The sequence below is a fragment of the Daktulosphaira vitifoliae genome, unplaced genomic scaffold, assembly GCF_025091365.1.
Source record: "Daktulosphaira vitifoliae isolate Bord-2020 unplaced genomic scaffold, ASM2509136v1 Scaffold_1, whole genome shotgun sequence".
Taxonomy (NCBI): Eukaryota; Metazoa; Arthropoda; class Insecta; order Hemiptera; family Phylloxeridae; genus Daktulosphaira; species Daktulosphaira vitifoliae.
Genome location: NW_026099572.1, coordinates 32,031,629 through 32,049,706, shown reverse-complemented (window position 1 = coordinate 32,049,706; position 18,078 = coordinate 32,031,629). Strand labels below are relative to the sequence as shown.

The 18,078-nt window shown below is 27.2% G+C and overlaps 2 protein-coding genes across 3 annotated transcripts in view; both read left to right on the top strand.

Moving 5' to 3' along the window:
• Nucleotides 1-4,058, top strand: part of LOC126896002 (uncharacterized) — a 14,862-nt gene extending 10,804 nt beyond the window's left edge. The window contains exons 4-5 of one of the 2 annotated variants that reach the window (XM_050668398.1): nucleotides 3,225-3,274; nucleotides 3,694-4,058. In XM_050668398.1, coding sequence (XP_050524355.1) covers nucleotides 3,225-3,247 — 23 coding nt within the window. In that variant the 3' untranslated portion in view covers nucleotides 3,248-3,274; nucleotides 3,694-4,058. Of the gene's footprint in view, nucleotides 1-3,224; nucleotides 3,275-3,656 lie in introns of both variants that reach the window. The other variant, XM_050668397.1, reaches the window with a different exon arrangement.
• Nucleotides 4,059-9,266: 5,208 nt separating this feature from the next.
• Nucleotides 9,267-17,768, top strand: LOC126896000 (FNIP repeat-containing protein DDB_G0290617-like). The gene is made up of 4 exons (XM_050668391.1): nucleotides 9,267-9,556; nucleotides 13,133-13,310; nucleotides 15,544-15,768; nucleotides 17,646-17,768. Exons 1-4 carry the CDS (start codon nucleotides 9,329-9,331, stop codon nucleotides 17,666-17,668), a joined length of 654 nt encoding a protein of 217 aa, XP_050524348.1. The 5' UTR covers nucleotides 9,267-9,328; the 3' UTR covers nucleotides 17,669-17,768.
• Nucleotides 17,769-18,078: the final 310 nt, after the last annotated feature.

Genomic DNA, 18,078 nt, shown 5'->3' with positions numbered 1-18,078 from the left:
GATACGTCAAAAGATCACAAATTGTATCTAGTCGAAGATATTACCCTCAAAAATTGAAAAAAATTCCCTCGTTCCCCGTAAATGAGGGAAACCTCCAAAAAACTTTTTCAACTTAACTTTTGAAAATGTTCCGGAAGGTCTGACACTTTTATATATATCTTAAATTAAAGCTAATGTAATATACTTTATCATGGAAAAAAAAAATTTCGGACTTTATTTTATCTTCAAGGTGAAAATGGCTACCAAATGCTATTATTGTGTGAAAATTCTCAATTTTATTTTTTACATTTTTAACATTATAATGCTATAACTTATTGAAAAGTGTATTGATCAATATAATTTTTTTATGGGAAATACTATTTTCTAATAATCTCTTTTTTATTCGACATACTTTGTCTTAATCAGGATATTAATAAGGAACTAGCAGTTTATGAAGCTTTTGGAATAATCCACCAATTTTTTAAAATTAAACACTATCTAAAGATTTGCATCGAAGCGTTTTTTTTTTATAGTGATTTTAATCACTGTCAGATATCATTATACTTGATCCATCTATACCACGTCACCACTGTGCCGCGACCCTTCTGTGCTGGGTTTTTTTAAAGAGATATTCTTTGTAAATTTCATATGTCTAGTTTGATTAGGTTTTATTTTGTAAAATAAATAAATAAATTGATTCTACTTTATGTTTTGAAGTTATCTAAATCCTCTAAAAAATGTCTAATTGAGCCACTGTCATAAATGATAAAATTTTTAATAAAATTATAATCGAGAGTTTAAAAAAATAAAATAAAAATGTAAAACGTGTGTAGCTGTAAAAAATTTATTTAAATAAAACAATTTTCACAATAATTTGAATTTGTCATATATTAGTATATAAAAAGAAATTACTTCTAGTCTTTCTTTTAATAATTGAATCTAAATAATATTATAGGTTAAAAATAAATTAGTTATTATATTAAAAAATATATGTATTATACAATTTTATAAATCATAGATTTTTTTTTATGATCATAAAGTGGGGAAAGAAAAACAAATATTTAAATTTGTAATTTTTTCGGAGGTTTCCCCCATTTACGGGGAACGAGGGAATTTTTTTCAATTTTTGAAGGTAATGTNGGGGAACGAGGGAAATTTTTTCAATTTTGAAGGGTAATGTCTTCGACTAGATACAATTTGTGATCTTTTGACGTATCATTGAAAGAAATCGGTTCGGTGAGAGCTGAGAAAAAGTGGTAACAGACACAAAAAAAATAAAAATTAAAAAAAAAACACATCTTAGTAAAACCAATACCTTCTCAGCTTCGCATCGAAGCTAAAAATGTATAGTTAAACAATTAAAAATAATTTTTATTTCAATGTTTTTAACATTTTATACTTTTTTTATTACTACATAAAAATATTCTTTAGGAAGAAAATTAAATATAGAGTGTATAGTGCTACAATATCCACCATTATTCGGTTATTTTATCACTAGTCATTTACCGTCGATACTTCTTTCCCACCTATGTATACAAATGTTAATAACTTTTCAATTTATCGATCATAAAGTATTTTTAATGTTCATCCGTTGAACCTTATAAAGGTATCAACTTAATTTTTTCAAATGGCAACACCCTTAATTAACAAACTAATTTAATAGATAATGATCTAATTAAAAAAATGGCTGGTTGATAACAATTTTTGAATAATTATTTCAAAACGTTAAGTGTGGATGATGCTATTTTTATCACTAGAAATTTCTCGGTCTCGTCCAGTAGTGTATTCTGCACTTCACCCTTCTCCGTCCATTCCTCCACATCGAGGAGCATGACGGGCACGGTTATCACCGGACGGTGGACTCGCACGTCATGCTCCTTTAGGGCGCCTTTCAGACTGTCAGCCTGGGCGCCCGAGCCCCGGACCTCCAGGAAGACGGCCCCCGTTCGGTTCCTCCTTGTGCCCGCCAATTGGACCCCCAGGGTTCTGAGATCAACAGTAGTAATCGCGGTCTTTATGACCGTAACGTACCGCTGACCTTTCCTAAGGGGCCCGATTACCACCACCTTCATCTTAGGGACTTTGGCCTGAAGTTCGGCAGCAGTCGGGCCTCGAGACGGTGGCGGGAGCTTGACCTAGGGCCCAACAATAACCTTCGCCTTGGAGGCCGCCTTCGCCGCCCGCTCCACTTTCTTGGCCACCTTCCGTTTCACCACTTCTGTCCACAGGGTGGCCGGAGTGGGGGCTGCAGGTTTCGCCGGACAGTGGGACGCGACGTTTGGTGGCAAAAGCGCCACAGAGTCCGTGATCGAGCACCCAGTGTCCTTTTCCACCCCCTCTTTCTTCCTCCGCTTTTTAGCGGCGGTGACAAGCGGGTATGCAACCGCTGCCGCCTCGGAGGGGGGATGCTGCGTTCCCAACGGCCTTAGATAGTGGGCCGTACGTGTCCCACCAGTAATCCGCCTGAGAAGCACCGTCCTGGAGGCACACCCGGCTCTCCGACGTAGGTGCAAGGTATTTAGCTAGTTAGGTGAAGATCAGCCAGGGCTTTACGATTTCTATAAGTACATTGCCATCAAATGAATGGACTCCTTATTTCGTGGCTAACCTGCATATCTGCAGGCTGTTCCTCTATCCGCAACCTGAGGACGCGCCCGATTCCCTGAGCTAGAGAAACTGCGCTCGCGCCGACGTTTCGTAGCCCCGTAAAGACCGAACACACCGACACTGTTGCGAAACGCAACGGGCCATTCCTCTTCCTGCAAAAGTATAAAAAAGTTAATAACTTTTGAAATACTGCACAACCTTTAGGACGTCAATGTTCTCACTTGGGGTTCATGAGGGATAGAAACTTCTATGACGAAAATAAATAAAAATATGTATTTTGGAGAGGGTGGTGAGTATAATTTTTGTGCACATCTACCCCAGACAAAGTCTTAAACGTCTCTACCGTTTAATATGATTAAATTTTTGTTTATTGGACCGAGATCTTTATAATCAAGAACTGAAATTTATTAAATAAATATTAGTTCTTATTGTTAGTATGAAAAGAACCTGAACCAAATCTAGTACTTACAATAATTTTTATAGATCTCAAATCTAAAAAAAATTATAGTTCCAGTTCTGGATCATCGCATTGATAATTAAAATTGTTTTAGTTTTATAAAAATATTCTATAAATTTTTAATTATACAATTATAAAAGAAATATTTATGGTAGTAATTAACAAAATATTTTTTTTTCAGATATCATAAGACAATTAACCTAAAATGTAGTACATTATTTGCGTGTAAAGGTATAAATATAGACTGCAATTTAATCATTTGCTGTTTTAATTATTTTTCTTTATTATTATTATTATAATTTTAATGTGGTTATAATTCAAAATTTTTATTATCTGTATTTTTTATAAAGAATTTATTTTTAAGGAATAGAGAAATTATTTTAGTCTACCTAAATATTTTATTTTTATTGCGCTTATAAAAATATTTTGATTAAAATACTGTATATTTTAAGTGTAAAATAATTTTAAACCATATATTAAAAATGTTTTTAAAGTAAAATTAAATCAATAAATACAAAAAAAAAAAATCATTTTATAGAGTATTTTTTTTCTGTTAAGGTAATTTGATAGTACAAATTTATAAGTTTTTAAATATTTTTAATGTCTTTTTAAGCATTTAATTCCGGATCCTAATGATTAGTTACCCACAGATAACTGGTGACATTGCGACCATTGACTGTCGCATAAACAAGAATACTTTAACAAGTACACAATCAAAGAGGCGAAGGCGGTAGATATCTTCAAAATAAAAATAATTCCATGTTAAAAATACAAATTTTTTAGTCTGAAGAAGAATAATTACTGTAACTATCTTCTACAGAAAAATACCTTAGTATGTAAGTGTTCTCCCATTATATTTTACTTTATAATAACCAAGATTTTAAACCAAACTTTTGTCGAAATATACTCGTCACTACTATAACATGTGTTATTTATACATTATATTCTTAGAAGGACATAATCCTTTTCAAATAAAAATTATTTAAATAAACATTAAACAAACACACACTGTTTAGTTATATTATAATACACACAATTCTATCATAAATTTATTAATAGCACTTTTAAAAATCGTTCATTCCGAAAAGAAATCTATAAATTATTTTTGTCATCTTTGTTATTCTAATTTTAATAATTAAATGCATTGTATTAATCCTAATCTTGTTTGTAAAAAACTATGTTAAGGTTATACATAAAATGTCAAAATAATATATATACTCCATTCATCTGTAACAATTTCTGTATTTTATGCTTATTTATCAATAAACATTTATACTGTAAGAATTAGAAAATGATTATTTTCGGGGGTAAAAAGAATTATAAAAAGGCAGAGCAAATCCTTATTCTCCTCTGTTCTTATCGTGCTCTGTACTATAAGTTATGCGAACGTCGTGATCGTCATTGTCGAAGTTCTTACGTATTAATTTATGAACTAAAAACTTAAATATGTGTTATTTTATTTTCAATTATTAATATTATCACTGAAGTTATTATAACAACTAAGAAAAAATTATCAGGTAAGATTTTGAAATTTTATGTTATTTCATAACCCTGAAATCACACTCCAAATCAAAAGTAACTTCAACTCTTTTTCTTTTTTTAAATTTATTTAAATTAATTTTTAAGTTACGATACTTTTGAGGTATGAAAATTAAGAATTGAATGGAGAAAGGTAGTTCATGATTAGTAGTAGTCTTATAAAAAATATACCAATGCATTTTCAAAAAGATATGTTGCATTATATTAACTCTTTATATATTTATTAACTTCTAATTTGAATTACTAGAAACTGAAGATACTATGAGAAAAATGATTTTTAATGATAATATATAAAAAAATCCGATAGTTTAGAAAATTTNAAAAATGATTTTTAATGATAATATATAAAAAAATCCGATAGTTTAGAAAATTTACTCTTGATAATGCATATTATTATTTATTATATTATAAATAATTATTGATAATATTCAAACATATAGATTTTAAGATTATTTATAATTTCTTAAAACTATAGATTCAGATAATGGTTCTCTACTAGCATTAATTGAGTTATCCTAGAAGATGTTATTGTCATAATTTGAATAGTATACGCGTAGCTTCTTTAGAGAGCGCTATTAATTACATTTGTTTTTTTATTAAATATCCTTCTTATTTTGTTAATATGAGTGCAAATAGAAAACGGTTAAGTAGTGACCCATATAGAAAATTACCAAATTAAAAAGTGACAGATTACAAAATGTTTTAAATCAAACATCAAAGTAAACTAATTATTTTGACAAAACAGTTTTTTCAACTTTTTGTACAAGAATTAATGACGATAAAACTACAAATATTGTTGTTGTTCGTAAACTTAGGTTAGTGATAATAAAATAAAAAATACTTTTCCTCTTTAAGTTGAAGTTGTAGAATCAGAAGATAGTTGGGGGTCTCCCATTTCAACTAATATAATTTTTAATACGTTAATTTTGGAGATTGATCCAGTAAAATGGATTATTAATGACGATTTTTGCAATTATATCATTAAAAACGTTTGATTCTGGTATTAAATGCATTACGTTACAGTTCACACCACACGTCATATAATCAATATAATTACTTACGAAAACGATATAATATTTAAATAACACAATTTAATTACATAAAACCTATGACTGATTTTATTTGTAAAAGATTCTAAACACTCTATATTTTATCAGAAATATAATTTTATAATATGTCCTTATTTAATTATTTTTATCTTTATTGAAGATGTAGTTTTTTGAGAGAGAGAGAGAGAGAGAGAGAGAGAGTATATTTTATTGAAAGATCGACATCAATATTTCTTAAATCTTCCTCAGGGGGTCTATTTTTGAATTTTATATTGGTGTACTAATCTGTTTAGTATACTAAAACATGACGTTTTAGTGCAACTATTAGTGTGAAACTAAAAAACCGTATTTTTGAATGTTGGTATGCTAAAAAATATTTATTAGTGTACTAAAGTTTTAGATGATCTTTTTAGAGTGGTATCTACCACACTAATTATGATTTTAGTATACTAATGTTACTGTTATTCATATTTATATGAAATTTTTATATTTATAACGTTTTCAAATTTATTTAATATTAAATATTAAAATGGAACACTTTCTTAATATAAATTATGTGCAAGTTATTAGTAATTTAGAAATAGTTGAAGATAATGGCCATTAACAATGAAATTTCGTTTAGCGGAGGATCCGTTCATTGGTATGTTACAAAACAAATTACAATATGTAAAATTATCTATTTACATTAATAAAATTTTATTTTCTGTAGTTTTGTCCGAAAGGGCATTTATACAAAAATTTAGACTGATAAAAGTTCTTGCATTAAATTTAATTAATGAGCTACGCCCATATTTAGAACCCCCATCGATTAAGTCTGCTCTAAGTATAGAGCGCAAAGTATGCAAAATATTGTACAATATTGACTAAACAATAAGTAAAATTTAATACAATTTTTGTCACGATAGGTACTAACAGCTTTACGATTTTTCGCTAGTGTCTTCTTTGGGCCAACAGTTTCATTTAAAATCTTGGTAATATTTTGCCATAATAATTGGGCATCTTTCATGGTAAAAGATGGTCCAAATTTTTTAGAATTTAATTTTAGATGCTTATGAACAAATTCAATTAATTATTGTTTTTGTTCATAAGTCACACTTATTGACTTTGTTTCCCCTCCATTGTAAAACATTACACAAATTGAAATAAAAAATACTGACAAAAAACTCGTGACAAATTTCTTATGGGTAAATTTTGTAGTTATCATAAATATTATCAAGTATTAACTATAAAATTAATATAAAATACAGTACAGCCAATATAATTTAACATGTCGCACTAATAATTATTGGTTTGAAATGACATTAGATTAGACGATGTACGATTAGTGCAAGATTTTTAGACTGATAAAAAATAAAATTCAAAAATACGAATTTCCATTAGTGCACTAAAATCATAATCTAATGTTTTAGTGTACTAAAACATTCGCCAATGATTAGTCCAAGCTCAAAAATAGACCCCCTGGCCTGGCCAAAACAAGATTCAAAATAATCTATGAAAAAATTTTATCAAGGCGGTATTGTGGTGGCCCATTGTGTCCCGGCGCTAACGTCTTCAAAGGATGCGGCACAATAATCACAAAGCCAAAAATTAGACAATGAAAATATATTCATAAGTTTCTTTGTGCTGTCCAACGGTACGATGTATAAATATATTAAGCTCTAAGACTAGCTACCCAATAAGATTAGTTCACAATAATATATACTATTAAATAAAAATTTAAAGTTGTGTTTTATTTATATTTATATTCCTGAAAAGTAAAAGGATAAGCTAGGCAGGACATGTATGGAGAGGTCGAGAACAGACAATCGTTCAAGTCTCCAGCTGGAAGTCGAATAGCAAAAAACCGCACGGCCTTTCAACCCAGCCCAATCCAACTTGGATATGCTGGAAATCCTGAATGGTGAAATCTAGCCTGTGACAGACGGACAGATAAGTGATGTGATATTTATGGCGAATGATCTGAATGATCTACATTAAGCTAAAAATAAGTGTTATTTTTATTTTCTTTAGTCTAGTGTTCGCAATAATTATTGCCTTCTAGACTAACATTGATTGTTTGCTGCGACCTTGGGTAAGTTTTTTCTTTTATTTCTTTCCTAACCTTCTGTCTTTGTCTTTGAACGGTGGTTATAACTGAATTGATATACTCTTATCAACCGTGATCAAGATAGCTGACTTTTCCTTTTATCCCATTAATCATTTGCAACGGTGCTCGAAACAAACGTTATTAATCGTGATCCAAAGTGTTATTCATATCTCATTACTTAATTTAACTAGTTTCTAAAATAAGACTGATTGGATAGGTAACAAATATTCATTGATATTTTTAGCTTCGATGCAAAGCTGGAAGGTATTGGTTTTACTAGATGTGTTTATTCTTTTTTGTGTCTGTTAACACTTTTTCTCAGCTCTCAACGAACCGATTTTTTTCAACAATACGTCAAAAGATCACAAATCGTATCTAGTAGAAGACATTACCCTCAAAAATTGAAAAAATTTCCTTCGTTCCCCGTAAACGGGGGAGACCTCCAAAAAAATTACAAATTTAAAAATCGCTAATTTTTCTGGACTTGTCTTAGTGGTGAAAATAGACGATTTTTGTAAAATAATTCTTTTTTATATTTTTAACTTAATAATGCCATAACTTTTTCAAATATGAATATATCAATATAATTTTTTTTTTATATAGATGCTTGATGTCATTACCTATCATTTGGTATATTTTTTTTATAAATCTCTGCCCACAGGGGGTATTTAAAATGACTTTTTCACAAAAAATTTACTTTTACACTTAACTTTTGAAAGTGTTCCGGAAGGTCTGACACTTTTATATATATATTAAATTAAAGATAACGTAATGTAATTTATTATGAAAAAAAAAATTTCAGACTTTATTTTGTTTTCACGATAAAAATGCTACCAAATGCTATTTTTGTGTGAAAATTCTTGAATTTATTTTTTTTCATTTTTAAATTTATAATGCTATAACTTATTAAAAATGTAAGGATCAACACAATTTTTTTATGATAAATAATATTTTTTAATAATCCCTTTTTCATTCGACATACTTTATCTTAATCAGGATATTATAAGGAATTAGCATATCATGTATCTTTTGAAATAATTCATCAATTTTTTAAAATTAAACACTATCTAAAGATTTGCATTGAAGCGTATTTTTTGATAGTGATTTCAATCACTGTCAGGTATCATTATACTTGATCCAACTATGACACGTCACCACTGTGTCGCGACCCCCCTGTGCTGGGGTTTTTTTTTAATAAACCGAAATAAGTTGATTCTATGAGAAAAATTATGTTATGCTCTCATATTATTAATAATTTTACTTAAGTGATATAAACTTTAATACGTAAATAAAAACGTTTCAACCGCACTAGTTTCAATTTATTTAAATCTATTTTAAAAATTTAATTCGCTTAAAACTATCTTACAATAATAAAATATAACAGTTAAAAATATTTTTAATCACATATTGCTATAATATTAAAATTTAAATATAAAATTGATTTAAAAACTTGTTTTTTACTTTAACGTATTTAATTTAAGTAAATAAGGATTAAAATAGTCTGTAAATTTTATACATTTTTTATATAACACATTTTCATGCTATAATTATTATATTTATAACTATTTAAATATTTTAAGTAATTTTGTTTGAAACCGAAGATATTAAGAGATGATTTATCAAATTAAGATATTATTGTTTGCATGTTACATTTTATCGGCTTTTTGTGCTCCCATTAATTGTAAAGATAAACCATTGAAAATTGAAGATTTTCAAAAAGATCAGGTTGTAAAACCAAGTAATCATGAAGACCTTTCAAATGAACATAATGAAATACAAAATAATAATGAAAATATTCTTAATGAATGCAATGAATGCAATGAAAACAATGAAATGCAGGTAATTTATCAATTACGATTTCAACTATTTTTTATTTTGTAATTTTTTTAAATCAAATTATTAAACTAACTAGATAGAAAAAAACCAAGCACAGGGGGGTCGCGGCACAGTGGTGACGTGTCATAGTTGGATCAAGTATAATGATACCTGACAGTGATTGAAATCACTATCAAAAAATACGCTTCAATGCAAATCTTTAGATAGTGTTTAATTTTAAAAAATTGATGAATTATTTCAAAAGATACATGATATGCTATTTTCTTATTAATATCCTGATTAAAATAAAGTATGTCAAATGAAAAAGGGTTTATTAAAAAATATTATTTTTCACAAAAAAATTGTGTGGATCCATAAACTTTTCAATAAGTTTTAGCATTATAAAGTTAAAAATGTAAAAAATAAAATTGAGAATTTTCACACAATAATAGCATTTGGTAGCCATTTTCACCGTGAAGACAAAATAAAGTCCGAAATTTTTTTTTTACATAATAAAGTAGATTACATTAGCTTTAATTTAATATATATAGAAAAGTGTCAGACTTTCCGGAACACTTTCAAAATTTAAGTTGAAANTATTATTTATTCAATTTACTTTTTGTTATATAACAAACATAAATTTGTTAAAAATTACAATAAGTTAAATTAATATTTTTATAATATTAAATCCCATATTCTACCTTTGAATCAATGATTCATAAATATTCGTTTGATTCACAATGTGGTGCTGATACATTTTTTATGAACTCGTTAAAATGAGAATTTTTTTTATGATTTTGGACTATAGTCATTTAATTAAATACAATGTGATTTTAAAATATCAATCAATTTTAAACTCAATGAAAGTATAGAAATATGACACTTTTGTTCTTTGGTAGACAAGTGTAACAAACAAGTTAAAATATTTATTAATGTCGATATTAATTCCCCAAACACATTAAATATAAAGTTTTGATTGGTATTATCTTTAAAAATCTAATAATATTTACAGTTAATATATAATTTTATTTAATAATACAGGATAACTTACGTTAAAAATCGTTAGTGCATCATTTTCACGAGCTTTAGAATACAACAGGTCAAATTTATAAACAATTTATAGTTTTACTTTATCTTTTTTTATATTTAAAATGTTTGCATAATGTTGTGTGAACTATTAAAACCATCCACAAGTGCCATTATTAGTGAGGAATGTATAAACGAGGTGTTTTTATGTTCACATAAAAAACTCAATGCTGCTAATGCTTTCGAAATTTGTCGCCAAATATTGACAGATTCAAATTGTTAATCTTCAACAGTTGACAAAAAATTTTCCAAAAATAATTGTTTAATGGGTGAAATTATGGCCATATCAATAATAAAGACATTAAATGTGTATGGATTTAAGGAAGATAAAGAATATTTTTTAAGCTGTTTACAACCCGAGGAATCGTTTGTGTTAAGAGCTCTAGTTCAACAATTTCGAATAACTTAACAATTAATTCCGATGAATTGAAATCTCCATTAAAAAAAAAGTCATTTATAATGATTGAAACCAAAATTAAAATTGTTCAAATTGCTAAAAAAACACCCTAATTGGGCTTAAAAACATTACAACGTGTAATGGATGTAATTTGATGAAAAAAAAAGGATTATTTAAGTCGTTGAGAAAATGAAATTTTGAACTGCGTTGTAAAGGAGTACCATGAAAAAATTAATAAGTGGACTTATGATGGCTTTTATGAAGCTAAAATGAACAAACAACCGGCTACAACAAGGATGATTCAGCAATGGGGGGCGTCAAAAGCCGCAGTGCAATTTCAAAATATAAATGGTTTTCGTTTTACGGCCTTTCTATTGTGGGTGAAAAAATTCAAACGTAATAATAATATCTGTCAAAGAAAGGTAACACGTTATATTAAATCGAAAAAAGCTTTAGATATTTCCATAATTTTTAACGACGCAAATGTTTTCAAAAAAAGAATATCTTAATATCAAACCACCTGTTGTAAATATCGTAGCGATATATATAGGACATTGTCACATAAAGGCGAAAAAGTTACCGAGGTATTTTTAGACGATTTTTATAGAGTAACAAACAACTATACTGCACAATATGCAATTACTGCTGCGGGTACAATTCTCCTCAAAGTATTTTTCTGTATGCAAGAAATTAAGGGAGAATTTGGTCCACGTATAAACGAAACTATAAATTCTTTAACAACTTCATACGGTAACATTTATGTAACAATGCCCAAGTCGAGGAAAATGAACAAAATCTCATTTTAATGAACTGGTAAAAATATTTTAGCACTATATTGTGAATCAAACGAGATTTTATTAATCATTGATTCATGGGGAGGACAAACAGATACTGGACATTTCAAAAATAATTTTACTAATTCAAATGGTGAATGTAATGCAACTGTAGAAATAATCCCACCTCATTGTACTCCATATTGTCAGCCATGCGATGTTTATTTTTTTCGCGATAGTAAAAAATGTTATAAAAAAAATACAAAATTCTGTTGACGTTTTACAAATTGATTAACAACTTTCGTACAGAGAAGATGCAGTAAAAATACATTTGTTAATTCACCATCAACCTTCTGTGGATATTTTTAAAAACATGCTAATATACGCTTAGTATTCCGTCAAATTAGTGAGAGATCGATAAATGAATCAAATTTGTTTCCCATCAGACGTATGTAAGTTTAAATGTACATATGAAATAATAGCTTTTATACGTTGTTTAAAATGTAAAAAGTATTTATGTTTTTCTATTTTTCTATTTTTATGATAAATATTATCCTTCTGAATGTGAAATGTAATGTATTTAATTATTATTTTTATGAGTTATTTTAATAGTTTTTTTTTATAAAAACAATTTTTTTTGTGCATTTCAAGTGCTCCCAGAGAAATTTGTTCGAAAAAACTCTGACCATCAGATCTATGAAAGTTTAAATGTATATGTGAATAAATAGTATTTATACGTTGTATAAAAAGTAAAAAGTAATTATGATTTTGCTGATTTAATGATAAATATCAACCTTCCTAATATGAAATGTAATGTATTTAATTCCTCAATATCATCTCTTTATAAATATACTCTTACCCGGTTAATATTAAAATAAGTTATATTTATATGTATAAAATATTATTTTATTTTAATCACATTTTTACCACTGAATTATAATTTGTACCAACAAATGTGTTTTGAATGCACATAAAAGTATATAGATAAATAAAATGTAAAAAAAAAAAATAAACAAATTTACATGAATTAATAATTCAAAGAGAAAACAGTGANAAAAAAATGAACAAATTTACATGAATTAATAATTCAAAGAGAAAACAGTGAAAAAAATGCAAAAAATTTCACTTGTCAATGGGATTTGATTTCGAAGCAGTATGCGTCATACAATCTCATATGCTCGATTCGACCATAACACGCTGTGGGTCTGAGGAATTATTCTTCAGACCACATATCATAATTATTATTAATGAACTACTTTTATAAATAAATAATAAGAAGCACAACATTTGACTCCATTTTTGTAAACAAATTAAATAAAATTAACAAATTATTATGTTTTTTAGTTCAACAATAATTTAAGTGTCTCAGAAATAATTAGCATGCAGATGAATACATTGTTATTAAAAGAAGATACAAATCAAGATTGTATGGTTACTATTAAGAAACTTCGTGAATTAAAACGCGTTATGTTTAACGAAGGTACCAATGTGGGTATTTCAGATACAAAAAACACAGACAATGGTAATTATAATAGAATTTTAGTTAATTATTGTATTGGTAATGAATCAAGAGAATTATTGGATGAATGGAATGATTAGAAAAGATAAGATTAGGAACGAACATATAAAAGGAATTACAGGTGTAGCGTCAATAGTAGATAAGATGAGAGAAAATAGACTTAGATGGTTTGGTCATGTTATGAGGAGAGAAGAATCAAAATCTGTTAGAACAGTTATAGAAATAAATGTTGAAGGAAGAAGAAATAGAAAAAGACCAAAAAAGTGATGGAAGGATGTCATTGAATGCGATATGAGAACGGCTGATGTGAGCGTAGAACATGTGGGAGATCGTGTCAAGTGGAAGTTTAGGATAAGAGTTGCCTACCCCAATTAGTTGGAAATAAGGTGAGTAAAAAAAATAAAATAGTTTTAATTATAGCTGATCAGCTGTTACACACTACACTACATACGCACATAACCAAATTTTATATAGTATAGTACAAAATTGTATTGCGATATAATCTGCAAAAGATTTTTGTTGTTAAAACAGTTATTTTTGTTCGTAAAAATACACATACAAATTTGATATAGACGTTATTTTTAGTTGTGGTAAAATCGTTACGGCAAATTTAAGATTTAAAAAGCTCAAGTAGTTTTTTTGTCATTGTTTTTTCTTTTGCACTAATTGCGGAGAACAATTTTTGTAAAGCTACTAATTAGCTCAATAACTTGTTTTGTTTTTTCTGTGATATTCAAATTTGTGTTACCAAAAATTGTCTTTATCTAAATTAATTTGTTATTATTGTGGTCCATGTTTTAGTTTTAGGTAGCATCTCTGGCCAGCAGCTCTACGAATTGTGAATACCATTGAAATTTATTTATGATTCATTTATTGAAGTTCTAGAGTTTATTTTGTAGTCAATTTGTTGTTTTTTTTTTTATATATATATATAGAAAATATACAATCTGTACCTAAATTAGTACAATAAGCATATGGTTTGATTTAAAAAATAATAATTTACTATTGTCATATATACATGATTGGAGAAACCATCCAGTGATGAAACTCCAGAATTTGTTGTTATTTGTTAAATACTTTTTTAGAGTTTATAATTTTTATTACTGTTGGACCAGAAGAGTTAAATATTATCTAGTCATTTTATTTATTGAAATTATTGTAAAAAGGTTTGAATTATTTATTTAGTTTAAGGGTACACACTTACACATTATTCATCACATAGATCACTGGTTGTTGTGCAGGCCAACCCTCCCACCACCAGTGATTTTATTTACATACATCACACTACGCAGCCTGATTGGCATTAGTGCAATTATTCGGTTCGGATACGCACTAAATTATTTAATGCCCCTGGTCCCGACAAAAAGAAATTGATAAATATAATAGAATTTTTGTTTATAATTGATTAGTTAATGAATTAAGATATCAACTATAAGGCAATACATAGACCATTTATTGTTAACATTGAATTATTGTAATAATATCTCATTGTTGTTTCCAAAATAAGCATNTTATTGTTGTTTCCAAAATTAGCATCCAGATAATCAATATTTTTGTACTTAAATAAACACATTACTAAATTGATAGTTGCAATTCTATTGTTATCAGAATAACTTACCCGTTTATAAGGCATATTGATAAGAAATTTAATTATAACGTTATTATTTGTCGACTAAATAAAATAAATAGTTGTTACAAAATAATTTTGTCATATAAGAATCTGGTATTATTGAATCTATCTGTAATGTTTCAACACTATCTGAAATATTATTGTTACGAGAATAAAAAATCTAAAATAATATATGTATATATGTTTAGTCTTCATCAAAATTTTTATTGATTTTATAAAGTTCAATGGTAGTAAGATATTTTGACAATTTAATCACTAAGTTAATAGAATTTTTTTTTATAATTGAACATATTTTAGCGATTGCAGAAATTCAGCCTAATTTAAATTTTAGAGTATAATTAATTATTATCAAAAAGATAAATAGAAAAATACATATTAAAAAAAAAAATTATGTTTTATAAAAAAAAAAGTACTAGATTAAAAAAAAAAAAGCTCAATAACAAATGTTTACACCAAAATTAATCAGACATACGTTTACTTAATAGAAATTAGTAACATATTTTAATATAAAATAATAATTGTAAATTTCATCGATCATTGACAATATCATATTAATTTTTTAAGTATATAATTATACTAATACATATTTAATTTATTCTCGTTTAGAAAATATAAAATTGAATATAGAAAATTTAATGGATTTATTTAACAGTACCATTATATTTAAAATTAATTATTTAACTGATATTTTGGAAAGTTTTAAAAATATTGATGGATATATTCCTGTCGATAAAGTACATCAAGCATTTACAATGAGCAAATTAAATAAAAATATAGTAGACATAATTCTAAAGAGATTGACAAAACAAAATGGCTGTGTTAAATATGATGGTAATTTTTTAAATTATGAATAATACTGAGTATATAAATCAATATTCTCCGCTAAATATATCCCCAACTTCAGGCCATCGTACTTCTGAAACTTTCAGAATATCGATGTTTATCCTTTTTATTTCTATTTTTAGATTATTGATTATAACACATCATAGTAGAATTCGAGGATATCATGTGCATTGCTGTTACTAGGGAATTTTGATGCGATGGTTTCCATATGGCCTTCAGCATCGTAGTGTAACCTCCAATTATATGTATACCATATCTGCTAGTTATAATTTAATGTGTAGTTCTTCAACTTTTAAAAAGGATTACTGCACCAGTATACTCAATATTGTAAAAGCCGCATTCCTCCTACAAGTCCATTTTAGTCACCTCATACAATAGGAAGGATAATTTATGGCATATTCTAACCCCTATCATCAGGTTCCCATTTAAGATAATTAAATTTAAGGATTTTTATTCCCTAAAAGGATGAAAATAAAATTATTAAATACGTATTATTATAGTTTTTTGAAACCGAATATTTTGTCACTTTAAATAATAATATTTTCTAAAGTTTCTAAGAAAATGAGTGTCTTACCAGATTTTCATCACCTGTATACAGTTTCAGATGTAAATTATTTGTTATATTATAGACAGGGAATGGAACATAAGTAAAAATATACTATTTACGATTACACTATTTTATACTCGTCATTTTTTTTTTTAATTGCGTTTATAGTTTTGAAGTTTTGAAGTGAGAACAGTGCTTCCAACATCTACAAATTATAAACGACATAAGCAACAAAATAATAATACAAAATGTTCCAAAGATTAAACAAATTAAATTTTTCTCAAATTATTTTTTAGCCTTTTCTAGGATCATCTATAAACATAAAATTTATTTTAAGTCATTTTAACTAAAAATGAAAAGTCTGAAAGAATTAATATTCAGAACTCGAATGGAAATAGGAAACTTTACTTCCGGAAAAATAAGTATGGGAACCTGATAGAAATCTTTAAATATAAGAATTTTTTAATAATTCATACTATTTATTATCCTTTCCTCGAAAAAAAATTTATTTAATTTTGTAATTATTTTCGTTTTTTCGATAATGTTATTCCTCTTAAGAGAAGAATGCGTATTGCAGCATTATGAGGGCTACAATTCAGTTTTAACTCTCTCTGAAGACTATTTTTAAGAACTGTCAAAACTTGAAGCGGTGATTAATTTAGGACAAATAAATATATGTGTAATATATAACAAATTTCATCACTTGTTAATAAATATATTTTATTTATTTTAAAAATATTTGTGAACATTTTACTAGTGCTGTAGATTCATACAACTAAAATGGCAATTCATATTTAGCCCATTTGATGGTAGTAATATAGTTTCTCTGCATTTTCGAAGGGATGAGCCCTATTTTCCATTTTAAGCTTAAGAATTCCTAACATAAAAACACCTAGGATATGAATGTCCTAACTTGAGATATATGAGAGATACAACCTCCTATGACAAAACTAAATAAAATTATGTATTTACATATATTATATACCTCAGACAAATTCCTGAACATCTCTACCGTATATGATTAAATTAATTTTTGTAAATTAGAACTGAGATCTTAATTTTTGAGAACTGAAATTTATAATATAAGTTTCAGTTTGTATTGTAAGTATGAAAAGAACCTGAACTGAACCTGGTATTTGAAATAATTTTTTATAGGTCTCAAACCTGAACTTTAACCTATAAATATTACGAATTAATTCATATTACTTCATTAATAATAAAAATTGCTTTACTTTTATAAAAACATTTTGATTTTTTATTTTTACAATCCTATGAGAAATATTTATGATAATAATTAACTAAACATTTTTTTTTTCAGATCTCATAAAACATTTAAAATGAAATGTAGTACATTATATATGTGTAAAGATTTATAAATGACCGCTATTTAATTATTTACTGTTTAATTTATTATTATTTAATAAATTTCAATATGACAATATAGCTTTCAACAGATTTTTTCATTTTTATTATTTCATTTATTTTTATATAGAATGCTAACCGATATCTGTATATATATTACCCCTGTCTCTTTTAAAGAGTTTAAATACCTGATGAAAACCAGGTATTCTTATGAACGTTAATCGACTTCNTGAAAACCAGGTATTCTTATGAACGTTAATCGACTTCAAAAATGAACTTTTAACTTGTACACAGAAAAACAGAATGGTTGAAATAATTGTTTATGGTTATCCCAACCCGAAACTAAGGGTTAGTATTGTGACAGCCTATAAGTTTACCGAACAATACAT